This window comes from Psammomys obesus, unplaced genomic scaffold, assembly GCF_907164565.1.
Source record: "Psammomys obesus unplaced genomic scaffold, mPsaObe1.curated_primary_1811, whole genome shotgun sequence".
In the NCBI taxonomy this organism is placed as follows: Eukaryota; Metazoa; Chordata; class Mammalia; order Rodentia; family Muridae; genus Psammomys; species Psammomys obesus.
The window spans coordinates 2,465,204-2,492,215 of NW_026596039.1; the positions used below are offsets into that span (position 1 = coordinate 2,465,204).

General features: G+C 44.9%; 1 protein-coding gene across 2 annotated transcripts in view; it reads right to left on the minus strand.

The window, feature by feature from the left end:
* Gramd1b (GRAM domain containing 1B) overlaps positions 1–27,012 on the minus strand; it is a 134,803-nt gene that overhangs the window by 90,904 nt on the left and 16,887 nt on the right. For both annotated transcript variants that reach the window (XM_055621791.1, XM_055621790.1), the window contains exon 2: positions 2,463–2,552. In XM_055621791.1, the coding sequence (XP_055477766.1) occupies positions 2,463–2,552 (90 nt within the window). The remainder of the gene's footprint in view (positions 1–2,462; positions 2,553–27,012) is intronic.

The following is a 27,012-nucleotide window of genomic DNA, read 5'->3' on the forward strand; positions in this document are numbered from 1 at the left end:
AGAAAATCTTATGAAAGAAGAGGGAGCTAGAAAGATCTAGAGGGAACAGAAGCTCCACAGGAAGACAAACAGCCAAAAAATATGGCCTCAGAGGGTCCTGCAGAGATTGATGAATCAACCAAAGACTATGCATGGAGAGGACCTAGACCCCCTGGTCAGATGTAGCCCATGGGAAGCTCAGTCTCCATGTGGGTTCCCTAGTAAGGGGAGCAGGGGATGTCTCGGACATGGACTCAGTGGCCAGCTCTTTGATCACCTTTCCCTGATGAGGTGGCCTAACTAGGCCACAGAGAACAAGGATCCAGACAACCTGATGAGACCTGATAGGCTAGGGTCAGATAGTAGGGGAGGAGAACCTCCCCTATCAGGACTAGGAGAGGGACATGGCAGGGAAGAGGGAAGGAGGATGGGACCAGGAGGAGATAAAAAAGGGGGCTACAGCCAGGATACAAAGTGAATAAATTGTAATGAATAATAATAATAATAGAGAAAAAAATTAAAATAAAATAGCCTCAGAACCATTTTCTTGACTCTACAGTCCATCTTGAAAAAACAAAACAAACAAACAAACAAAAAACGGATCATAATACACCAGATCTGCTCAAATTCATGCAGATCAAAATTATGCACACCCCCTTCAAAGACCATCTGAAGAGCAGTGTGAGGATGTAATCCTAGCATGTAGGATTCCGGTAGAAGGGTCAGTTATTGGCCTTTAGGTGGCTGGTAAGTAAAATTCTCCTGTTGTTTTTCATAGGAAATCATTTCAAGTTAGTCAATATTAGACTTACAAATGATTTTGTTTGTTTGTTCATTTGTTTGTTTTTGACACTGGGTCTCCATAGGTAACCTGGGCAGGCCTGCAGCTACATAGACCAGGCTGGCTTTACACTTCCAGGGATCTACCTTCCTGCCTCTGACTCCAGAGTGCTGGGTTATAGGCATAGACTGCCAAGCCCAAAAGAAATGTATCCCGAGTAGACAAGATGGCTTGGCCGGTAATGGAGCTGGGCATCAAACCCGAGGAGCCAAGTTCAAGCCTCAGGACCCACAGGGTAAAAGGACAGAAGAGTCTCCTGAAAATGGTCTTCTAATAGCCACAGGTGTCCAAACACACACACATACACGATGTAATTTTTAAAAGGCTCTAAGTAAATGACCTTTTCTAATATACAGTTGATTTCTTCCTTTGAAACACATATCTCAAGTCATGTCCAGGGGCATACGCCTAGAGGAAACCCAGTCAGGAGGACCTCAAGTTCAGGCCAGCCTAAGCTACACAGCAAGAGGCTGTCCCAAATTTTTTTTTTTTTTTTACTTTTTATTTAAGATTTACTTATTCTATGTATGAGTGCTCTATCTGCATGTAAGCCTGCATGCCAGAAAAGGGCATCAGACCCCCGTATAGATGGTTGCGAGCCACCATATGGGTACTAGGAGTTAAACTTAGCACATCTGGAAGAGCAGATAGTGCTGTTAACTGCTGAACCATCTCTCCAGCCCCCAGACTGTCCCAAAATTATCAAGACCCAGAGCCCCTACAGTAGATCTACATGGTCTTTCTTTTAGTTCCCCATCCATTGCCCTGCTCTCTCCAGCAATGAATTCAGAATGTGTGCTCAGCATGCTAGAGGCTCTCGGCTCAGGATCAAATCACCTTTATCTGATTTACATAAAGACAAACTTAATTTAATACCAGAAACCACTCTGTATACTCACAACGCTAATGAAACAGATCCGGGTCAGCGCTAGTCCTCACAACCCTAATGCAGAACCAGCTCTCAAATCCTCAACCCAGCATTTCCACACTCCCACATTCTCCTTGTAGCATCCATATCAATTTTATTATTGAACCTCTTCTCCAATAACCCCCACTGCAAGCACACAATCTGCTCCATTCCAAAGGATGCAGCCTTCGGGGACTACAAGTGCCCATCTTAGGACATTACAAATTCCTCAGGTACAAAACACATTACCCAGAACAAAAACAAAACAAAATTTCTTTTCACTACACAAACCATGCTACAGTCAACCTTTAAAGTATGACACTCGCATTTAATCCCAGCACTTGGGAGACAGAGGCAGGCAGATCTCTGTGAGTTCAAGGCCAGCCTGGTCCACAAAGCCAGTTCCAGGACAGTCAGGGCTACAGAGAAACCCTGTCTTAAAACAAAACAAAGGCATGACTCAAATCCTAAACCCAAAGTCTGCCCAGAGCCTTTGGTCTGCCCTTGGCTTCCTCCCTCCTTCCAGCCCCATGCCTTCAGCAACTGCAGTAGTGTTGCTCCCTCTGGTTTTTTGAACAACAGTTTGTCTTTCCAATCATTCTCCAAGGACAAAGGCCAGATGCCTCCCTTCTGCTTCTCAGAGTGCTCACACACAACAGAAGCAGCAGGTGCATGGTCATCCCATCAGACATTTTTTGCCATTACTCCCCATCACTCCGGCTTCTTCAAACGTACCTTTCTTCTCGCACTCGAGGGCTCAGGAACCTGCTGGAATCATCCTCATGGCTGCTCTGCTGGCTGCTCTGCTGGCTGCTCTGCTGGCTGCTGAGGAAAGACACAGGATGCAAACTGTTAAAACTTCTCTTGCTTTCTCAGGCAGACCTCAACTACACAAAGAAAAGGGATTACAAAACCAATCAAAAGCCGTGGAAGCAGGCGTGCTGAGATGGAAAAGTCACTAACCAGCTAAAAGCCACTCTCATGACACAGAGAAGGACTCACTTACTGACTGTCTGGATCTCCAGGTATGCCTAGGTAGGCAAGCACTGATAGCTTCCAATTTGTCATTTTTAAGCTCTCTGAAGGGGCAGAGATCCTTCTTCAACCCACTCTAGTACCCTTGTAGCTGCTGCAGTAGGAGAGGGAGGGCTTGGGTAGTCTGAGGGAGGGAGAGTTCAGAAAGCAGCTGTGAAGGGAGCTGCACCACCTAACAGGTCCACTGCCCTGCCCTGAGGGAGGTATGAGAGAGGGAGGAAGGGAAAAGGCAAAATCCCTGATCTTCCTACTCTGGGCTGGATGAAAACAGAGCTCAAGTTCAAAAGCAGAGTTCTGAAGCTGGGCTTGGTGGCTCATGCCTTGAGGCAGGCAGATGTCTATGAGTTCAAGGTCAGCCTGATCTACAAAGCTAGTTCCAGGATAGCCAGGACTACATAGAGACACTCTGTAAAAAAAATAAAATAAAATAAAAAAAAAAACAACCAAACAACAACAACAACAAAAGCACAATTCTTAAGGAGTCTATTGGTAATATACATTTACAACTTCTTGTAACAGAACATTGCTCCAGTGTTGTTGATCCATGTGATTTTATATTTTGGATTCACCTGTTTGACTCTTATCAATCACCATGGGGATGGCAGCTAGAGAAGAAATTCCAAATCACAAAGCCTCAAGAGGGGTGTGGCAGTGTACACCATGGAAGGTACTTGGCAAGAGAAGCGGAAGAGGGGTGTCTAAAGTTCAGAGTTTTTCTAACATTATAATAATCTATGGGTTCAACTAACCTGAAAGACCATGATGAGCATTTTGGCCTCTCTGAGGAACAGGCTGGCCTTGATCTACATTGGCAATAATAGGCTGGTACTTCCTGTTCACCTTACCCTTCCTCTAGCAACCAAAACTTTAAAAATTAAGCTAATTAAAAGAGATCCCACGCCCGGGCACTTGCCTTTGATCCCACCACGTACTTGGGAGGCAAAGGCAGGCGGATCTTTATGATTTCAAGGCCACCCTGGTATACAGATTTCCAGAACAGCCAGGGCTGGGAGGAAGAGAGGTAGGGAGGGAGGGAGAGAGGGAGGGAGAGAGAGACACACAGAGAGAAAGAGAGGAAGAGAATTTTCCTGGTATTAACAAGTTACTCCACTAGATGGCACTGTTGTTTACCAAATCACAACTAACCCAGTGCCTCTGTCACCAGAATGAGTCAATTTTGTGGTGCCCCCTTCTGGTCTTCCCATGAATTGGAAAGTACTAGGAAGTAAAAACAATTGGTCACCTTAAAGATGTGTATTGGTTCCAAGTAACTAATAAATACCAACTGGGGCCAACAACATAGCTCAGTGGGTAAAGACGCTTGACTTCAGGCCCTGCGACCTGCAACCCAAGTTCCATCCCCTGAACTCATACTGTGGAAGGAAAGAGCCACCTCTAGGGGGAGGGGTGGGGGACACACACATAAAAATACTTAAAAAAAGGAAAAAAAAAATCAGAGAGACGGAGACCGGTGGATCACTGTGAGTTCAAGGAGAGCCTGGTCTACAAAGCGAGTCCAGGGAGCCAAGGCTACACAAAGAAACCCTGTCTCGATAACAAAAACAAACAAAAAACAAGCCTGTGCACACTCAACAATGCCAACAGGGGGCAGTACCACGGCGCTGGCTCAGCATGGAACCTGAAACCTCACCGGCGTAGCATGGTCCCGTAGGAAGGACACACATGTACAGTGTGGTGATACCCTGCTGTGGGTTAAATTCACACTTCACCTTTTTTCCTCTCTCATATACTACATTCTGAGCACAGTTTTCCCTCCCTCCTCTCCTCCTGGGCAGGCCTCCCAGGGATGACATGTCACTTCCTGCTTGTATGACTCTGAGTGATTTATTATTTTCTTTTCCTCACTGATACTACGCAGTACCGGAAGCTCTCACCTCACAAAGCAATAGTAAGGTTTATGAGAACATATACACATGTGGAACGCGGATATCAGCGTTTGGTACACACATATCAACTGCTTTGTAATGCTAGAAGGCACGCCATGGGAAAAGCATCGTTTTGTAGAGGTCAACACAAAAGCAGAACATGTGAATCAGGCATGGGCCCTGTTTTCAAGAGTAAAGAATGATGACTCTCACAAAACGTGAGATGCTTCAAGATCAGAAGACAAAAGGTCATTTCTTTCGGGGGGGGGGGGCAGTAAAAGAAAAGTGTCTCAACAACAAGCTTGTTTCACTGAAACTTAAAATTGGTGGGAGTCAAGCATGACAGGACATACGTATCAACTCAGCACTCTGGACACAGAGGTAGGTCAGTTCAAAGTCAGCTGAGTCTGATAACCAGAACCCACACGGAAAAAGCCAGTTGTGATGGCTCAGGCTTGTAATTCCAGTACTGGGAAAGCAGAAACAGGCAGATCTCTGGGGCTTGCTGGCCAGTTTAGCCTAGAAGACTTGGCCAGTGAGAGACCCTATCTCAAAAACAAGGTGGACAGTACCTGAGGAATGATTCCCGAGGCTGGCATGTAGCGTCCAATACACACACACACACACACACACACACACACACACACACACACTTCTTGAAAACATCAGAGGATTCCCCGTTTTGTTCCTCGTGTGCCTACTATTGCAGAGGTTGATCCAAGATGATCCTATTGACACTCACAACACTGGGGAAGGCTAGAGGAAAACCCACAGTAATTCATGAAGCGTGCTCCAGAAGGCAGGCCATGGTGGGGAAGCTCTGAGGTGCGTCCTAGACAAATTCCCTTATTTCACTGAATTACTATCCTCCTCCCGAACCCAAGGAACAGACACACATGTAGAAAGTACAGGCTAACCTCACAAGCCACAAGAAGATGCCCTTTTGCCCACTGATGGAGACAGAACCTGGTCTCTTTTTGATATGTTATTTAGTTTAGTGTCTTATGTTTGCAGTACCTCGGATGGAGCCTGAGCCTTTCATGTGTCAGACAAGTACATCACCAGTGAGGCTTTCTTTTAGTCTCAGACTCAGAATGTCTCCTGGGCTGACCTTGAACTCACTAAGGAGCTCCAGGCTTGAACTTTCAGTGCTCCTGCCTCAGTTTCCCCAGCAGTTCAGACTCCAGGCAGGTACCACCACATCGTGCCCTGCCCCCTTTCTGAGTAGCTTTAGCTCTCCCTCTCCCGGGGAATGGCACCCTGCTCTCTGGAACCCAGAGGGTGTGTTTCGATCCAGGGAGTTTTGAGATCTGAGCTGCCAGGAGGCTTGGAGGATGAAATTCAGTATTATCCCACATTTGACAGAAGGCACCCACACCAAGGCCTCGGAGACTAAAGTGTCCATTTCTCTGCTCTTGGCAGTAATCTGCAGAGACTGCTGCATTAGCAACAATTTTCTCATGCTAATTGGGAGTTTCACAACACTGCAAGTGACAGTCACAGCTGTCTTTGATTAATAAACAAGGAGAAAGAAATTCTCTTCAAACCATGGCTGTAGTAGAAGCAGACAAGCCTGAGTTTTCCCTGGCTTTGCTTCTTATTGGCCTTATAACCCTGGCCAGGCTCACTTAATCCTCTCTTAGCCTAATTCCTCAAGAAATGGAGACTTAGAGTGTTTAGTCACTACCTAATCCTCAATTTATAGAGCTGGGGATTAAATTTCGAGGAATCCGATCATCATGCCCTGAGTCACGAAGACTCAAGTTCTAGTCTTGACTCTGCCACTTTAGCAGGAGAGAGGGGGGATTTACTTTTTCTAAAGGTCAGATGAGCTTACCAACACATGCATAAAAGAGCACAATTCGGTTTAGAAACGGTAGAGACCCGTGACAGGTGTTGAATACCAATTGAACTGAATACCCACGGTTAGCTTTGCCTGATAGGTACTGTGAAAGTCTTTGCCAAGAATCCTCAGGGCAGCAAAGGAGATTCTTAATTTACTAGTGTCTCTGCAGCATTAGGAGTTAAACCTAGGGCCTCAAGCACGCCAGGCAAGCAATCTACTGTTAAGGAATAATATCCATGCAGAGTAAGTTCATACAGAGGAAATCCTTTCTTATTTTCTTCTGGATGGGAGTATATACACATGTCACAGCCTGTGTGTAGAAGCCAAAGAACAGCTTGTAGGAATCAGTTCTCTCCTTTCCACCATGTGGGTTCCAAGAATTGAACTCGGGTCCTCGGGATTGGTGGGAGGCACCTCTGTTTGCCCATTGAGTCATCTCACTCAGGGTCAAGAGAGAAGCTCAGTGAGAAAAATGTTAAGGGCCCCTGGCCTTGGAAAATAGAGCCACACCATCACAACTGAAAGAGAACGCTGCATTTCCAGGCTGAATTATTTCCACATAGAGAAATGACTCAAAAGTTTACCATTTCGGTTTAAGTAGAAAAAGCGTACTCGGGGAGAGAAAGGAGGAAACAGAAAAGTGGAGAATAAAGAAAATCAGTTTTTCTTTGTCACCTGGCAAGCAAGTATGGGAAAGTCTAATAATAGAAGTAAGTACACAGATGTGACTGGGACATTGTGAAAGGCTGCCAGGTTCTTACACAACATACCTAATAGTCTCAAATAGTACTTAGAAAATCACAGGCTAGGAGCAAACTGCCAATCTGCCTACCAGGTTTGGAGACTCACTTCTGTTTAACGGCTCCCGTGGGAACCTGCAGCAAGAGAGGCAGCTGGACAAAGAGTTATCATGGGTTCATGCAGCTCACTCTTTTCCTCACCCACAAAACACCTTTCTGTTGCATACCTCTTTCTCCCTTAAACATGCCCGTGTCTGGGTTTCATTTGGTTTGGGTTTGCTTTGCTCTGAGGCAGGGTATTGTTCTGTGGTCCAGGCTGTCTGGAATTTAACTGTGCAGTCCAGGCTGGCCTCAAAGGTGCAAGGGTCCTCTTGTCTCTTACCTCTTACCTCCTGGTATAACAGGTATGAGCCATCACTCCCAGCTCTGTTTCGTTTTGTTTAAACAGAATCTCACTGTGTAGCCCAGCATGGCCTCAAACCCCAGGTCCTTCTTTCTGTCTCAGCCTCCTCAGCAGCTGAAATTATAGGTGCTACTGTGCTCAGTTCCCAGGTTTGTTTTTTAAAAGGGTGAGAGAGGGGGTCTCCTTTTTGGTTTTTTTGTTTTGTTTTGTTTTGGTTTGGTTTTGGTTTTGGTTGGGGTTTTTGTTTTGTTTTGTTTTGTTTTGTTTTCTCCTTTTCTTCATGGCCATTGACATACTTCACTACTCCAGCGGCTGTTAAAGCTTTGTCAAAACATAATAAACTGGGTGCTTTATCATACAGCCTATCGAAACTAGAGCCAGAAGCTCTTGATCTAGTTATTCGTAGGCATCCAACCCAGGGCCCCCCCCCCACACACACACCAGCCAAGTACTCTACTGCTAAGCTGTTTGGCCAGCAATTATGAGTATTTTTGAAAACATTCCTAATGGCAGTGGGGGTCAGGATAGAGGACTCCCCCCCACACCCTGATTTTTGACTGAATCGGTTGCAATCTGGAGCCCACACCCACCACTCTGATTTTGTTCCCAGGAACAGTGGCTAAATTGTTCCTTTTGCTTTTAAGCTGGAAGTGGTGACATACACCTGTGGTCTCAGCACTTGGGGAGGCTGAGGCAGGAAGATCCTGAGTTCCAGGCCAGCCTGGGCTACAGAGTGAGACCCTACCTCAAAAACCAAAGCAGACAAACAAGAATCATAATCCTACTGGACTGCCCAAGCAGGTCTGACACGGGGAGTGATTCAGGGTTTGGAAGAGCCTCCTTCTGGACTTCTCTGAGTCCTAGAGTTTCCCTCTGTGGTACTTCTGTTCTCTTGTCTTTCTTGGGAGTTTCATAAGTTCTTCTGGTTGATCCTGAAGTGTTACCCGGGACTCTTGCAGCCACTCCTCCAATAAACTATCAAGGGTCAGCTATGCACGAAACATTATTCTAGAATCCAGACACGTTAAACAAAACACCAGAGGTCTCTGCACTCAAGGAAGTAACATACTAGCAGGTTGCTTCTTCATGCTTCAAACCAGGGAACCTCGCCGTAAGGGACCTCGGACATCTCACGGCTATCTTGTGCAATAGCAGCGTACGTTCCCTCAAGAGGTGATGACTCTCATCAGATGCTCAAATAAGCAGGAGACCAGTGCGGAGTGAAAATAACCTGCAACAAGCCCAGTGTGGTACCTTCTAGCTGTAACCCCTGGTCCTGGGGAGCCGAAGGACCATAGTATGTTTCAGGGCAGCCTGGCCTTGACGGTGAAGCCTTGACCAGGGCTGGAGAGATGCTGTTAAGAGCTCTTCCAAGGAAGCCAGGTTCAGTTCCCAGCACGAACATGGTGTTCACAACCAACTGTAACTCAAGTTTCTAGAAATCTGATATCCTCTTCTGGCCTCTGCAGGCATGAGGCACCCAGGTGGATTAGAGGAATACGTGCAGACAAAACATCCAAACACATTTAAAAAAAATAAATAAATATTTACCTTTTGAGTTTCGTTTACTAATTACACCATCTTAAAAAAAAGGGGGGGGGAGATCCGACCTTCCCCCCCAAAAAAACCAAAATAAGTAAATGAATAAATATAATTTAAATGTTAAAAAAAAAAACTAGAAAATTCATTGTGATTCATCTGGGGTGGGGGCAACCATCACCTACTTATGACAGATAATACAGACAATTCCCAAAGAGAGCAGAGAGCTGAGCTGACCCACACAGTGGCCACGAGTCACATACAGTACGATTTTCAACTAAGTAGAAACACAGATCTTAGCTGCCCTTTAGGTACTTAATATCCATACAACCAGAGGCTTCAGCAGTGACCAGTCCAGAGCATTTGCCTTCCTCTAGAGAGCCTTACTGGACGGCACTTGCATGAGAAGTTTCCAGATCAAACCAAGGACTGAAATTCCAGCTCTGACACTTGTGTTCTGAGCAACTCAGAGAAGCAAACCTAAGTCCTCTCTATTCCCATCGCCATGTCTGTTCAGAGGTAAGTAAACAAACAGACTCCTCACAAAGACTGAGTGACCTGGAGTGACCCGATTAAAATAAGCTTTTAACAAAAGGATTGGCAGTGAGTAAATGAACATCCAACAAGTGGCCAAACCCTTGTATTTGTTGTCATATCCTACCGAGCTCTCTGAACATCCAGCAGGACTCCTGTGGGACGCAGGCCCATTTCTGACTTCAGTGTCTTTTCTCCTCTCTCTGTACTTCACTATGAGAGTCACGTAAACTGGAAGTACACCTACACACGGCTCTACACCAACGCTGGCAGACTCCACTTCCTGCTGTCTCCCAAAGCCCCATTGTCCACTTGTCACTCACCCAGCTGCTCAGATCCCTTTCTGAGCACTCTACACCCAGATTACTTTGATAGGCTCCCAACTGCTTTTCCTGTTGCCAATCTGGGCCCCTCTCCAGCCCACCCTCCACAATGACACAGTGATATCCCTGTTTAAAATCCCGAAGGTAGCCAGGGACGTTGTTCAGTAGTTACACAGCTTGCCTAGCATGCCCAGGGCTCTGGGTTTGGTTCCCAGGAAGAGTGTGCATACGCATGTACATTCACATGTACACTTGTGTGATCGAATGGGGGCGGGTGAGTACACGCACATAAACACACATCCTTGGGGCTTCACATAATTTTAGAGCAAAGTTCACAATCTAATCTTAACAGTCAAAGCCTCCTAGCTCCCTCCTGTCATGCTTCTTGTCTCTGTCTCTGCATTTACTCCTTCTCTGGCCTGTCACCTTCACTCTCGACTTCTTTCTTTCACCCAGTAAACCCAATAATCCCTGCCCTGAGGCAGTAATGGCCTAAGGATTGAGCTTCAGGCTCTAGTGTTTGACAGCCTGTATTCAGATCTTAACTCTGTGGAAGACCACTCAGGCTGCTCAGTTTCAACCTCTGTAAGACAGTCAGCATTAGGAAATAGCTTCTACGTTATTGGAAGGTCTTAGGAGTTAAACTGAAACTCACGAGGTAGGCTTGAACTGAGTCGTCACACTACGTATGTCCAAACTGGAATCTTCAGGAAGGAAGTCTTCCTGATGTCTATCGTCTACACTCTTCCATGAATCATCCTGAAATGGCCTTTTTCATATTTGTCATACTTAGATGGAGCCTAATGAATAATTAGCTTCACAGCCCAGCATGGTGTCACATATCTGTAATCCCAGCACTTGGGAGGCAGAGGAAGGAGGAGCTCCAGTTCAAGGACAACCAGGGTTACAGAGCAAAACCTTGTCTCAGAAATACACATGATAATTCTTTCACTCTTTCTTCTACTAGAACTAACAATTATTTGAAAAGTCTTATTTTTATTGGAACTTCTTTCCATCTTAACGGCCTGACACTGCCAGGTGGTCAAGGGGCACACTTATCCATGTAGCCAGTTCAAAACACTACTTTTTGAGCATTCTCAAATCAACACAGACTGTGTACTTGCCTCCTTGTTCCTCAATATTTTCCAAATGCCAGTGTTGAAAGGACCCCGCTCAACATCCCAGGACACGGAAGGGGTCATCCATGACCTTTGCTTCCAGAACGGAAGCACTGATGCTGAGATCCGGAGATGCCGACTAGAATGAGACGGAGGTGCGTGGCCTCCCAAAGAGACCACCACAACAGAACCACTGGCTACCTCCTAATGCCAATCCTCCTCTATCCGACCCACATGCCAAAGGCACGATCTTCCTCTCGGTCATTAAGGGTCAGCAGCTGTGCCAAGGCTTGACAGAACCTTTATCAGAAGGTGGGCAGGAAAGAGTGATGCTCTTCACGCACACACCATGAGCAAAAGTTGGCAGCAGGCTGAGGCCTCCTGCCGTCTTGCTTCTCCTACTGAATATTGTGGGTTTCAAATCTCCATGCTAATCTCAGGCTTTCACAAATACAGATAATCACACTATGGCTGGGGAAACAATAAATATTCTACACAATACCTTATTCTATGTTATTTTTTTTCACAAGAAGTAACAAACTCTTCTGCCACAGTAAAATTCTAGACCTCTGGCTTCACAGAGTTAAAAGAATTCTACTTACCCCATTACATTTCTGGAATGGGATCAGAAAAAGGGGCAAGTGAGTTTGTCTCCGCTCCAAGTCCCTTCAGCTGCTCTTAGCTAGTAGCACATGGCTTTTCCCCTAGTTTCCACAGCGGCTTTGGCCTCAGTCACTACTCAGCTTCACAGTGAATCTATGTACTCTCTCGGAAATGTAAATGCAAATTAACCAGGTCACTCAAGGAGGTAAATCTTTCACTCAGGAAGTAATGCAGTCAACCGAGTCCCTCCTCAGAACTTGACGTCTGTGAGGACTCTAGACAGCAGGCCTCATAAGCCTTGCCCCCACAAATATCTTTCCCCTTCCTGTTCTTCACATCCTGTGCCCCCTCATGGGCCCTTGCTCTCCTCAGCCAGGCACTCATGCCAGGGAAGGAAGACAATAAAGAAAAACTGCAGGAACGGCTCAAAACCAAAGTGAGCAGAAGCCGCAATATGCAGACCCGTCACAACCTTCATTGGAGACAGACATTCTGACCCCTGGTTTCCTAATCTAAGAAAGGGGGTTCAAGTTGCTCTTCCCTCCAGTTCCTCTCAGAGGAGTAGGACATAACACACAAACACTACATTTCTGTTTCCTACAACACCCGGGCTTCTTCCCATCAAAAATCCTTAAGCTGTATCCCCAGCTGCAATGTCTAGAAGACATATATAACCAAATATTATTTGGGTCTAATTAATTTACATACACGCTGTGGTTCCAGTCAAAGACACCTAACTACGACTCAGAACTTCAAGACAGCATCACATGACACTTCTCAACCACAAAAGGTTAAGAAAAGTCAAAGAAACGAAACATGGGTTGTCTTGTGGTTTACGCATGAAATGTTTCCTGAGGCCCACGTTTTGAACACTTGGTTCCTGGCTATTAGCACTGTTTGGGGAGGAGGCTGTGTGTACTTTTTAGGACAGGAGATTTAGGTAGAGAAAGTAGGTTTCTAGTGGCAGGAGCCTGGAGGCTAAGCTCTTCCTGTTGTTTTTCCACTGCCGGGCTATCATAATATGGACGGTGTCTGCCACAAATAGTACTGACAAGGTGTTCAGCCTCCCTCTGAGGTCAGAAACACAGTCAACTTACTATGCACCAAACCCTCTGGAACCACAGATTTAAATAAATCTTTCACTTGTTGAGTTTTTATTTTATTTTATTATCATGTGTGGCATGTTTATGTATGTATCGGGGGCATGCAAGCCATGTGGCAAATGTACGATATATATGAGAGTATGCATGAGTGACATGTGTGTGAAGACCAAGCGACAACTGTAGGGTGGATTCTCTCCTTCCATCTTTACACAGATGCCAGCAATCAAATTCAAATTTTGATCCTCCTGCCTCTGCCTCTCAAGTGTCAGGATTACAGGTATGTGCTATCATACTTGACCCAATGTTAATTTTTAAAAAAAATTAAAGAAATTATATGTTGGTCTCCATTTTAAAGAAGAAATAGACTTCAGAGGATGAAGGATGTGTCTAAGATTAATCTGTTGTGAGCTAGAAAACAAGGGCTTTAGCACAAGGCCTCTACCTCTGGATTCTCTGTCCTTTTGCCTTGAGTCCACTGCAGTAATGGGCCCCAGTGTTCACATGGAACCTCAAGGACTGGACCTCAGAAATGAGCTCACTGGTTAAGCTTGGGACAGATCTGACCTCAGCTTGAGGGCAAGGGACTCTGAGGGACCTGGACATTCTTCCTGCTGATGTGTTGACCGAGGCAGCAGGAGCAAGAACATCTAGAAGTCAAACACAGCAGAAGCCTTGACACAAAAAGTAAAAAGACCCTTCAGGAACCAACGTGAGACAGTTCTCCATGTGATATCACCACTGAGGTCCCTTGACCACATGTGAAAAAAATTTCTTACACTTAAGAACAGATGTATCTCAACAACCCCAGCATGGGGGGGGGGGGGCGGGGGACACTACAGACAAGCCAAGTAAGGAAGAACAATGAGTCAGGGGCCAGAGCAGGAGCAGGGCTTGCTCCAGATCCAGGGCTTCAGTGACTTCTAGGAGGCCAGTGAAGGGCTGGCCTACAGCCTAAAAAGAGGTCTGGAGACTGCAAAGGCCAGTATCATTCCAGTGAGGCCTGAGGGCAAGACTCACAGGACCCAGGCCAGCTGCAGGGTTTCTTGTGCCCTGCTGGCTGGCCTCTTCACACAGACAAGCTTAGGAAATGGTCCCTGCCGAATGCCAACGTAACGTCATTCCACCTCGAGCCACATTCAGGGCTGTGACTTAGGAGCCAGCCTGAAGAACACTGGCAGCTGATTCTCCCAGAGCAACACTAAAACAACTGCAAGAACATTTGAGGAGGAACGGGAGCCCCCAGTGTACCCTCAACTGACTGAAGGCCTCACTCTGTTAACAAGGCCTGTTTTCCTCTCTGTTGTCAAGACTTCGTAACATTAACTCTGCTGCCCACTGCAGGTGGCCCCCTGGCTTAACCTCTGAAAAGGTTTAAAATATGGGGCTGGGGAGATGATTCAGTCAGTCAAGAGCTATAGGGCAAGTGTGAGGGCCTGAGTCCAGGTCTCCAGCATTCACATAAAAGCTGGATAATCCCTGCACCCAGGAGGCAGAGACATGAGGATCCCTAGCGCTTGCTACCAGCCAGTCTGGTCAACTCAATGAATTTCAGGTTCAATGGCAGACTATCTGAAGAAGAAAAAAAAAAAGGTGAAGTGTCATGGAGAAAGACATCTGACATTAGCCTGTGGCCTCCACAGGCACACACGTGCACCAGCATTTGCACACAGGAACCATACGTACACAAAGAACACACACACACAAGACTCAATATATATGAATCACTAATGTTCAAAGAGTTTTAAATTTTCTGAACTCTGTCATAAAAACCCGAGAACAGAGGAACCCAAAAGAGGCCCTGCTGACACGCATCCACAAAGAAGGATCAGTTCTTGGGGCCTAGTAGAGGACAAGGAGGTAAGAGAGTGACACATAAAATTTGTCACATACTAATTGCTCCAGGCACCTCTGGCCTCAAGGACAAGCTTTTCTAAATTCCAGAGAAGAAGATCCTCAGTTCCCTGTTTCCCCTTCTCTGACCCACTCTGCCCAACTTCACTTGCCCTTAGCACCAGCAAAAACAAACAAACAAAACAAGCAAACAAACAAAAAGCACACCATGGACTGGACCTGAACACAGGATGAATAGAGTCATGACTGACCTGTCCCCATATATTCTCTGAGAAGCATTTAGGAATTGTTGGTAGTGAGTGTGGTAGTTTATTGAGACAGAGTCTCAGTTTGCAGCCCTGGCTGGTCTGGAACTCATGAGCCCCATGCCCCAGACTCTCAGTGTAGGACAGTCTTTCCTCACTGTATCCTGCTTCAGTCAAGCATTTTGACAACTTTTGTTATGATTTGTTTTGCTTTGTCCTGAAACAGAGTCTCCATATGTATCACAGGCTGGCCTTGAACTCACGATATAGACCATACTGTCTCTGAGTTCTTGATCTTCCTGCCTCCCAAGTGTTAGGATTACAGGTATGTATCACCACTTTGAAAATTCTCTCTCAAAAACTCTCTCTCTTGAAAACTCTCAATCAATGAATATAAAAGAAACTTTTTACATTTTCATCCATCTTGATGTCCCCACTTTGACAGCTTTCAAATAAGCCATTTATGTTTTACATGCTACTAGCATGGAGGTGGCAGGTATCAAGTAATTCGGAACATTCAGCAAAAGCAAACAAGTTCAAACACCCACAAGTCATTCATTTAGGGTTTGAAAACTTTAGTGTGAAAATGTACAAGATCACACTCCTACCACCCATCCAGCCATCCCTTTTCTCTTCCTTCATACTTTTGAGACTGCTCTCATTCGTAGCTCAGGCCCTGGAACCCACTTGGTAAACTAGGCTGGTTTTAAATGCCTGCAGTCTTGCCTCTGCCCCCCGGTTTTTGAAGCTGTTCTTTCACTGCGCACCCCCCCACCCCAAACAAATAAACAAACAAACAAAAAAAAAGGAAAGTCAGTTTTTGCATGGTGGCCTATACACAGAAGAAAGATGAGACGCAAGCATTTGGATGGGCCAGAGTTTGAGCAAAAGTTAAAGACATATCTGAATAGCCTGTTCTCCAGGTCTAAATCCGAACATTCAAAACTGGCTGCAAGGGCTCAAACTTGCAAACTTGCTCAAACCTTCTCAGCAGGGAAGGAGAGGCAAGAGGACCACCATGAAATTAGGCCAGCCCAGGCAACAAGTGGGACTGTTTTAAACAAACAAATAAACAACCTAGAAGTCCCTGTCCCACCGGAAGGAGGAAAAAAGTACCACATATTTTGTACCTACTATAAACATTTTTCACACAGAATTTCATTGAAAAATCAGGGGTTTTCCAGGGGTGGCTGGTTGGTTTTGCTGTTGTTGTTTTGGTTTTTTGGGACAGTTTCATGTTGTCTAAGCTGGCCTCAAACTCACTAGCCCTGAACTCCTGACCCTCCTGCTTACACCTCCCAACATTGAAATTCCAGTCTTGTGCCACCATACCAGGCAAAAAGTCGGACTTGAGGGCGATAATATTCTTTTATTCAAATTCAGATTCTATTCTCTTTTGTTTGATTTCTTTGTATTAAGAAGCCAGTAACCAAATACATCAGTCTTCCTTAATGCAAATGATTTTTGATGGATGTAACCTACCCAACTTCCCCTTCCAGCACCTTCTCCTCAGGCTTTTCCACATCCATGGCTAGTAAGGCCATCGAAAGATAACGCTTAAGCTCATCCTGCAGTACTGACAAAATACTCTACGTTGAGTCTGCCACGCTAAGAACACAGAGGTGTTCCTTTCCAGGCATCACTGACTGAGGAGTTCTGACTCACGATTAAAGGAAAATTCCAGGAGAATAAAGGTCAAGTCTCGGAAAACTATCCACCCCAGACACCATTTCCTAACCAGAAGTATCTCCGTTCAGCGTAGAATACGCCACCTCTGCAGACGTGTCCACAGGTAAAAACGAGGCATGTCCCTATCATTCAAAAGGTCAAAACGTTCTCTTTCTTCTACTCAGCTGGGGAGTGTGACAAGTCTCAGAAAAACCCAGAATTTCTCACTGCATACCTAGGATATTGTTCATCCTGCAGATAAAAAAAAAAAAAAAAAAAAAAAAAAGGTGATCTGCTTCCAACGCATTCTCCTTCCTTAAGATGAATCTTGCTATGTAGCCTTTTGCTGGATTTGAACTTTCCATTTTCCTGGCTCAGACATATACATCACATCCTCCTCCAAACCCTCAAATTGCCTTTAGAGTTTTGGCAGTGCCAGGACCTGAAGGCCTGCAATCTAGGGAAGTTTTTTCCACCAGCAATAAATACCCTCATCCTTGCCTGTGTATTTTCTTCTTGTGATGGCCACAGTTAGAAAGTCATGAGCTCCTGTGCGATGGGCAGTAGCTGTTCCTGCCCAGCTGAAGGAGACTCTCGCTTGCATGGGACATGCTGGATTCAGTGGTGAGCCGGTGCTTTTGGAGTGTGAATATGTAAGCAGTGGGCTCAAGACTTTTTCCATCTCACCATCCTTCAGTCATTGAAGTCATCACCTTTTCCATCTTTCTTTTATGACCTTGTTCCTGTGAGTGGTGAGTCTACACAGCTGTGTCTGTTTCCTCTCTGCTTCTTCCTTTCCTGCCTACAATCAAGTCATCACTTCTATATTGCTTGACACGCAGTAATCTTATCGAAGATGAATGCCTAACTAAGAGCCTGTTATCCTAATTCTTTCTGATACTTCTCCAGTCCTTGAAATGACCCTTCCCTTGAGAGAAACAAGTATTTTACCTTAAGTGTAAAGTCAGTGGAACCTAATGAATTCTCATCACTCATTCAGTAACCATATATGGTTGTCCTACTGCGCCACAAGAGAACGTAAAGATTTAAAGAGAGGTTGGGCATAATGACTCCTGCCTCCAATTCCAGTGCTCAGGAGACTACAGGAGCACATTGCCCAGAGAGTTCAACGCCAGTGTGTTTCAGAGTAAAACTTTGTTTCAAAAAGTTGAAGAGAGAGAGAGAGAACATTTAAATAGAGAGTCTAGGCTAGGGATGTAGTTCAGCAGCAGAATGCTTAATTAAAATACATAAGGCTGGTTTGATACTCACCAGCAAACACACACACACACAAACACACACACACACACACACACACACACTCATACACACCTACACTGTACAAAAAGTGAAACACACATTCTTTCCTTAAGGAGTTTTCTCTCTGACGAGGAAAGCCATTGGCTGATGCAGGAAGTGCCCATACCGCTGCATGGAAGGTGAGGTTGGGAAGCAAATCAGCAAGGCTCAACACAGGTATGAGGGAAAGGATGCCTAAGGGCCATAGGAGGAAACAGATGAGCTTCACAAAGGAGGAAACATTTGACTGACATTTCAAAGTCGACTGCGTTTTTACCAAACTGCATTCCAAACAGGGGGACTGGCGCTTGGCCACAGTGGAAGCTTGAAGGAGGTACAGGCTCAGTCAAGTACCGCAGTTCCACATGGCAGGAGACAGAGGGAGGCTGAGGTAGGAATGCTGCAAGGAGACTGTGGCAAAGACTGTAGGATCTGGAGAATGAAAGAGGAGTGCTGCAGAGTGCTAACTTCCGGCTATGGCATGGCCATTGCAGCCACAAATGTGTGAACATGCGTGCCCCCACATACACACACACGGGGGGGAGGGCGGTCAGTTGGGAAAAAAGGGGAGTCAAAAGGAGTGAAAGAGAGATAAGAAAGGGCAACAGGGATGAATATAATCACATTACAGTACTATATATGTACACAATTGTGAACATTTAATTAAAAGAAAGAAATACAAGCTGCCCTGCTTCCTCTGCTTTTGAGCTCCTGGAACACTGCTATCTTCTCTCCTTATGCCACATGAGCACAATACAAAACAAATGCAGTCAGGCAAGCAATCAATACCTAAGGACTGGCTAATTCCCACCATCTTCATCAATTAACAGGAAAGCCTTCAGCAAGTCCCCAGCGAACACTGTACCTTGGAATGAGAGCAAGAAGGAATGCTAAAATGGATCAAGGAGAGATCCCAGGGACTTCTAACCAGGTTCTATGTAGCAAACACAAGCACAAGTCTGGAGCCTCACATACAGCAACACTCATTTACTAAAAAAAAAAAAAAAAAAAATGTATGAACAACAGTAAAGCATAACATTAGCAGGGCCAGGCTCAGAGCTGAGCCCAGGCCAGACTCTGTCATCCAGTCTGTGAAACATAGAGCAAGCACACCCCCATTCTGAACCTTAGCTGACCCATCTGTAAAATGATGATCATGAGAGGCCCATCTAGCCTTAAAAGAGCAGTGAAGCTAAGTGAAGAAATCCTGAAGGAAATTTTCAAAATCCAAATGTAAGACACACAGATAGGCAGAGTCAGGAAGAGCAGTCATCTCGAGAAGTATGAAGAAACTAAGAAGGTAGGTAGGCAATGGACAGTGAAGAAAGAGCAGAGCAGCTGGAGAACAAATGTGGTTCAGAGACCAGTGGGGCAACACACAGGCCCACAGACAGAGACTTGTGGCTTTCTGGATGACTTCCTGCATTCTCCTTCTGATTCTTGTTTCCTTTAACTGTTGTTCTCTTTCCACTTGTCATTTTATAGCAATCTATACTTCAGTTAATACAGCCATGGACCACACTCATCAGTGGGAAGGAGCATAAAAAAAATAATTGGATTTTATTTATTTAGAAATCAAGTTTCATTATTTTTAATTGTGTATAGGTGTGTGTGTGTGTGTGTGTGTGTGTGTGTGTGTGTGTGTGTCTGCATGGGTGTATACCACATGCATACAGTTTCTGTGGAGGTCAGAAGAGGGCATCTGATGCCCTAGAGCTGGAGTTATGGACTGTGTGGGCTGCCAAGAGGGTGCTGGTTGTCAGACCCAGATCCCCTGAAAGAACAGCAAGTGTTCTTAACGACTCAGCCAGGCCCCTCTAATTCCTTCTATTTGGGAACAGAAAACCTGTCTTAGTTAGGGTTTTATTGCTGTGAAGAAAATCATGACCAGGGCAACTCTTTTTTTGTTTGTTTGTTTGTTTGTTTGTTTGTTTTTTCTAGAAAAGGTTTCTTGTGATAGCTTTGGCTGTCACAGAATTGCTTTGTAGAACAGGCTGCCCTTGAACTCACAGAAATCTGCCTGCCTCTGCCTCCCCGAGAGATGGGATTATAGGTATGTGCCACTATGGAAGGCCCATGGCAACTCTTACAAAGAAAACCATTTAATTCAGGCTGGATTATGGTGGGAAGCATGGCAGCATGCAGACAGATGCGGTGCTGGAGAGGTAGCTGAGAGGTCTACATCCTGATCGGCAGGCAGCAGGAAGAGGCCCCAGCCCTCAGTGACACACTCGCTCCAACAAGGCTACACCTACTCCAACAAGGCTACACTCCCTAATAGTGCCATTCCCTGAGCCTATGGGAGCCATTTTCATGCAAACCACCACAAAACCAGTGACCAGAAAAGTTTGAGAGACAGCGAAAAAGCCACATGGATATTTGACAACACTACAAAGACTAAAACTCAAGTCTGGGAGTCTCAGAACTCCTCCCATGCTGAGTCTCAGGACAAAAAAGTAAATGACCAGGCAGTAGTGAATGTCTCTAGAGCTTTTCCTCCTAACCCTTGAATGTCCATAACCTGGCTAACTACTAACAAAATGGGTGTGTCCTGTGCTATGACTGAGAACACAGTAGATATTCTCAGTGTGCACACAGGAATATCCAGAACTGACCTTGTCCCCAAGGGTCTTGAATTCTTGTGGGTTTATGGAAGAAGCGAAGAGCTGAGAGACAGAATATCACCACAGTGACAAAGAAAAGAAAGCATACTAAGGTCTCCCTGGTAATGAGCCTGGACTTGTATTCGTGCAGATCTGGAGCTGGCATCTTTGGCAACCGCCTTGTGTTGAGTGACAAGCACAGCAGTTTGCATAGCAAACACAGAAGGAGTGATTGATCTAATGTGAATGCATATGGGCAGAAGGGATCCGGTGCATTTTTCATTTGGAAGGGAAATCAAAAGCAGACTCCAGTGAAGTCTGTGCTGATTTTAGCTCATCATAATGAGTCTGTAACTTGTCGTGGTGGAAGCACATAATGGAATCAAACATTTTTCCAATCATTCTACACCCAATGGGAGAAAAACAAAGGATTTCTTCCCATTATCTTGAGATATGGCCTCATATACCCTAGGCTAGCCTGGACTTCCCTATGTAGCCAGGATGACCTTGAACGTCTTCCTGTCTCCAACTCCTGAGTTTATACAGTGCTAAGGATCAAACCCAGAGCTTTGTGCATGCAAGGCACACACTCTGTTAACTGAGCTACATCCTCAATACAATTGGGAGAAAAACAGACTTAAACATTTTCTCCATGTATACTTATACACTGTATAGAGTCTAACAATATTTACTGTTGAAGTTAATGAAAATAAAACAGATCACATAATTAACTAAAGCATTAACTCTAAGACCCCATTCAGATACGAGAAACGGGAAGATTCCTCAACACCTAACAGTGTTGTGTACATAGCCTCAAAAATACTGTCTTATGGAAGGTGGCAAAGACATTTCCAGGGACACGTAAAACCTCCAATTCATCCCAACCTCATAAACACATGGTCTGCACATGTTTTCAGAGAACGTCTTTAATCCTTACCTTGGCTCTTCATCCCAGCTTCTCATTTTCCTAAATGCTCCCCCAATTCGTCTTCTCCCAGGCACCAAGAACATCTTCTTTCCTAATCATGCCCCACATTAAAGAATGTCACTTAACTTAAACTCAGACTTCTGGCCCCCATTCATCCACGCCCCCTTATGCTGACACCAAACACAAAGCCATGTTACAGGAAATCAAAGTCCAGGCTTGACATGTATGACATCACCATGGCTGGTCACTTTCCATCACCCCAGTAAGGAAGGGGGATCAGGTTCTAGAAGTAAACCAGGAAATGCCACCACAACATAAGCCGCCCTAGCTGAGCACACACACGGCACAAGCCACTCTAGACCACTGTTTGTTCCAGCCTGGCCAACCTCAAATGGCTCAAGAAAGAAGCCTGGCAATGACAAAGGACCACAGACTCCAGAGCCTGGCCTTCAGATCAGACAGGCTTGGCACTAAATGACACCAACATGAAAACCCATCCTCCCATGAAACTTCAAGTGTGTGTGTGTTTGTGGGGGAGAAGCAATCAGAATGTGAGCACCTACCAGGGACCAGGATGCTTGAAGAATCACTTCCCTCTACTTTTTTCATCTTCCAGCCTGTCTACAAGGGAAGGAATGACCATAATCACCTACTTATGTAGGAGGAAGCTGGTGATGCAAAGCAGCCTGAGGGAAGAAAATCTGTCCTGGAGCGGAATTTTACTCTAAGGAAGCAGGCTAGAAATTGCTTCCAGAATAAAAGTCAACTACGGGGAGGCATCAGTATGGCGTAGTGAGGAACAGTGTCGGCAGGGGCTCTTACTAAGTACAGAGCGCATTCTATCTCTCTCTCCAGTGTGCTCACACACACTTGCACAGTGAGTAGTGTCCCCGAGACCCCAGATGCTCTGGGATGTACAAGGGTCTGTGTTGTTCTCCTCTATAATAAGATAGTGAAGTCCAAAACTCTCCGTGAAGTAGATGGATGTGAAACCAAATGCTGACATCAAGACAAGTATTGGGCAAATTAAATTTTTTAAAAAAGGTATATATATATATATATATATATATATATATATATATATATATAAGTTTATATTCACAAATCAATATATCTATGATATATGTTAAATACACAAATATTTCTCTTTGTAGTTTTACACAGGCACATTCGTGTGATTTGTACTGGATGATCTAACCTGGATAGGTGAGCGTGCTGATACTTACCCAGTACTCACAGTTCTTATTAGCTCTCAAAGGGGCTTTGAATTAGTGGCCTATCAGTGTGAAGATGCTCTGGGGCTCTAGGCACTCCACAGATGTGAAGAGCAAGATCAGAAATAGGCACACAATCCAAAAATATCTAACTTTTGAGTCTCTGTATTAATGGCGCATCAAACACAAAAGGGAACTCTTATCTCCCTTTCCTATTCACTGCTGAAGAAACTAAAGGGAAGTTTGATAGCCTTGCAAATATTGAAAAAAAAAAGGAGGCTGGAAGCAAAAGTGTTGGTTATTCATTACTGATGGACAGGACTCCTCAGTCGGTAAGGCGCCACCATCTTCACCTCTTCTGAAAAGTGAGCAACGGTGCAGGCAAATTCTTCCTGCTTTCCCAAGACAATACCTCCATCCGAGACAGTTCACGAAGGAACAGCTTGTCCTACAGGATTACCTGACACAGCTGTCTTCTCCCTAGGGGCACATGACTGTTAGGATTTAACTCTGAAACATTCCCCCAGAAGCTCCTATGTTAAAGGTGACAGGCTCTTAGGGCTTAGGGGAAATGACTGAATTATGAGGGGTCTGACTTATCAATGGATTAATCTGTTCAAAGAGTCAAAGTCTTAATGTATTATTGGGAAGGAATGGGATGAGGAGCTGGGGCCTACATGGAGGAAGTAAACTTCTGGGAAACAGGTCTGAAGGGTACTTGGGACTATCAGTCTCTTTTCATCTCTTCTCTGCTTCTTGATTGCCAGGAGGCAAACAGTTGTATTTTGCCACATCCTGCGAACTCTGTGTTCAGCATCACTGTGGACCTAAAAGGTTGGAACTGGCAATCCTGGATGGAAATCTAGGAAACCAAGAGCCAAAACAAATCTCTCTGCCCCTGTGTCATCTATGCTGGAGATTTTGTCATGGTGATCGGTGACTAGTTGCACGTCTCAAACTTTTAGGCTTGTTTGTAACATTTTTTAAAATGAATGCCAAGTAAATAATCAATGAAAACCTGTGATTGTACAAAGGAACAAATGAACAATAAACAAACTAGCCTGTATCCTTGAACAGTGGAACCCTGCCAACGCTGAAGCACGTGCAAGCGGCCAATCAACCCTGCTGGACACCCCCAGTGCCTGGAATCTCAGACATCTAATGTGTCTCTGTAAATGGGAATGGAAACTGGAGAGAGGCGAAACCCAGTCAAAGCTTCCCACCAGCACTTCAGCTTTGAAAGGAAAGGGGCACGCCAGAACCATGGGCATGCCCCTTTCTGAGCGGTGTGTGTGTGTGTGTGTGTGTGTGTAATATGTTGGACATACGTGCCCTGAACAATATAGGAATGAATAAAATGTGATGTGCCAGGACTAGAGAGCAATTAGGGAAACTCACTGCTCTTGGACAGGACCCAGGTTCAGTCCCCAGCACTCACATTGTGTCACCCAAGTATTTATACCTCTAGTTAGTTCCAGGGTTTCCAACTTCCCCTTCTGACCTTAGGCACCAGGCACGCACATACAAACAGTCAAAAACACACACATACAGTAAATAAATAAACAAATAAATCAAAAAGGAGAGGTTTGAATGAGACATGCCACCACGTCTTTTTGGAGTGTGTTTTCTCTCATTACTTAGTTGCACATAGAAAGGACTGTTGGAGAGTTTCAATTCCTTAGGGATTAAGTGGGAGAACTCATTATCTCTTCCCCCAAGGACGTGGGAGCAGTGATGTAATACATTATCATGTCATACTCTTGTCATGAGGAGGCCTGTTATGCCAGACACTGAGGTAAATGTGGGGGCAGGCATCAGAAATCATTGTAATTTGTCCTTGCCCTTCCTGGTAAAGAACTTTGAAAGGATAAAGTACTGCTCAGATTAAGAGATTATAATGAGCTGCTACTATCCACACTGCTTTCACCTGTGTCCATGTGGGAGGCATTGTCTCCCCCCTCAGAGTGGAGGCCCCCAACAGCACCTGCCAGAGCTTCCTCCTTCCTGTTTTTATTTTTCTCCCTTGCACCAAGTTCCAGGTTTCTCACTCCACAGAGGCGTAAGAAATCCATCCACTGCCATCCCCCAGCCCTGTTACTGCACAAGGTAACAAAGGGCCATTTTTTTTGGCAACCCTTTGGCTCCTCTTAGACGGCCAAGAGGCTCCAACACCAGCACAACAAGTGTTCTGGCACCTGACAGCTGCAGGGACAGATTCTGCCTAATCCCATCATCTCCCAAGGTCAAAGCCGTAAATGTGCCTGCATTCCAAATTCGCACACCAAATTAAGTTCATGAGATGAACTCCTGACATCAACGGAGAGAGAAGTTGGCTTCCCACAGTCAGTTGCCAGCTCCTCCCTTGATCTACATCTTTCTTTGTGGTTGACTCTAATTCTTAAAGCTCTTAAGTGCTGAATTTAAAAAAAAAAAAAAAAAAAAAAAAAAAAGAAAAAGAAAAAGAAAAAGAAACTAATCCTCTCCAGGTAACGTTCCCGAATAACTTGCTTTTAAACAAATAGGCAGAAACAGGTGTGGTGGCCTGTGCCTGCGACCTCAACATCTTCGAGTTAAAACAAAAGGATGATGCATTTGAGATCAGGAACAGAGCAAGACTGTCTCAGATGTCTGAGAAACAAACAGATGAATGAATAGGAACTAGCACTGTTCTGTTCATTTGCTACGTTTCTGTCCCCCTAGGATGCCAAATCTACTGGAGGACAAAGAAGGTAGCACTCTCAAGTGTCTGATGTCAAGAACACTAACCGGCACATAGTATGTGTTTAATAAACACTGGCTGAACCAACTGTGAGGCGGGCAATGGTGGAAGAAAACATTTATTCCAAAATCCTTTTCAAGAGGAGCAACTGATGTCCTGACCTGGAAGCAGAAGTGTTGTTACCATAGCAACCACAGCTCCAAAAATAAATACCCTTCAAAGTTCCCACCAGCTTGGGGGATGTGGGAGCGGAGTGGGGACTGGGAGTGGCTAAGAGATATTTGTAGATTGTACACAGGGCCTCAGGTCAAACAGCAGACAAAATATTGCCCCTAGTATTATCCTACTTCCTAGGCAACTCGCCGTCTGACTATACCGAACCTGGTTTCTCTGAATAAGGACCACCTATAAAAGAACTGTAATCCCTGGTCTCTGGAGGACGCAGACCAAACAAAGGAAAAACAAAGGAAACTAACAGACAACCAAACAAACATAACAGTTCACATTTACATAAGTGTCATATGGGGGTAACTATTCTGATTCAAGAGGAGGCTTTGTCTAGAGAATGATTTATATTCGAATTCCATGAAAATCGAATTTCCTGTTTGCTTTTATCATTTCATTATTCGTTTATTCCTGACATACATATTCACAAAGCTCCTGCTCTGTTCCATGCAAAAGGCTTCTTTGGTGAATGAAGTAAACTGCCTTATGCAGCTCAGACATAGTAAGAACAGGTGACCCCAGCCCAATAGGGAGCACCGGAGTAAGGAAATATGCCCAGGAGGAAGGGTGAACTATGCCAAAGGAGAAGAAGGTCATGGTGGGTGAAATAGGACTGCAGAGAGGAGGATAAAGAGAAGGGATGGAATGGAGACCAGCCATGAAAATAGATACCATAAGTGAAGACGGCAGTGGGTGAAGGTGAGAATTCAGATCTAAGGAACCTTCTCTGTCATAGGGAACCTCCTGATGGTAAAGGGTGGCAATCCCCAGTCTAAGCATGGAGAATTGGTTTGGAGAGAATAATGACAGGTTCAGAGATGAACAGGTTAGCTGAGAAGATCCTACAGGAAACATGGGTTAGCCAGTGTGAGTATGAGCCAAAATGCCCATAAAATAGAGGGAGTTAGAGATAAAGAGAAGAAACTCATGGCTATAGTTTAAATGTCTGTTGCCTTCAAAATCTGTGTGTGGGGTGTGTGTGTGTGTGTGTGTGTATGATGGTGACAGTATTAGGAGGTGAAGCCTTTGGAAAGAGAGAGGACCATGATTGTTCGCCCTTCTGGATAAGGTTAATGCCATCATAACAGGGCCCTGTTGGTCCCCTCTTTACCTTCCTCTACCTTCTAACATGTGTGGAGATAGCATTCCTCTAGAGGACAAAGTTCAGAAGGCTTGACCATGGACTTCTTAGCCTCCAGAACTCTGGGAAAACAAACATCTCTCTTTGTAAGTTACTCAACCTTGGAGATTCTGTTATGGCCCTATAAAATGAAATAAGGTTGTCATCCTAGAAAGAAATCATTAAAGCAAGAGTTAATAAACTGTACCAAAGTTAGTAGGCATGCTTGAGAAGGAGAAGTGTGAGACAGAAGAGAAAAGAAGAAGTGGAAATAAGAAGCCAG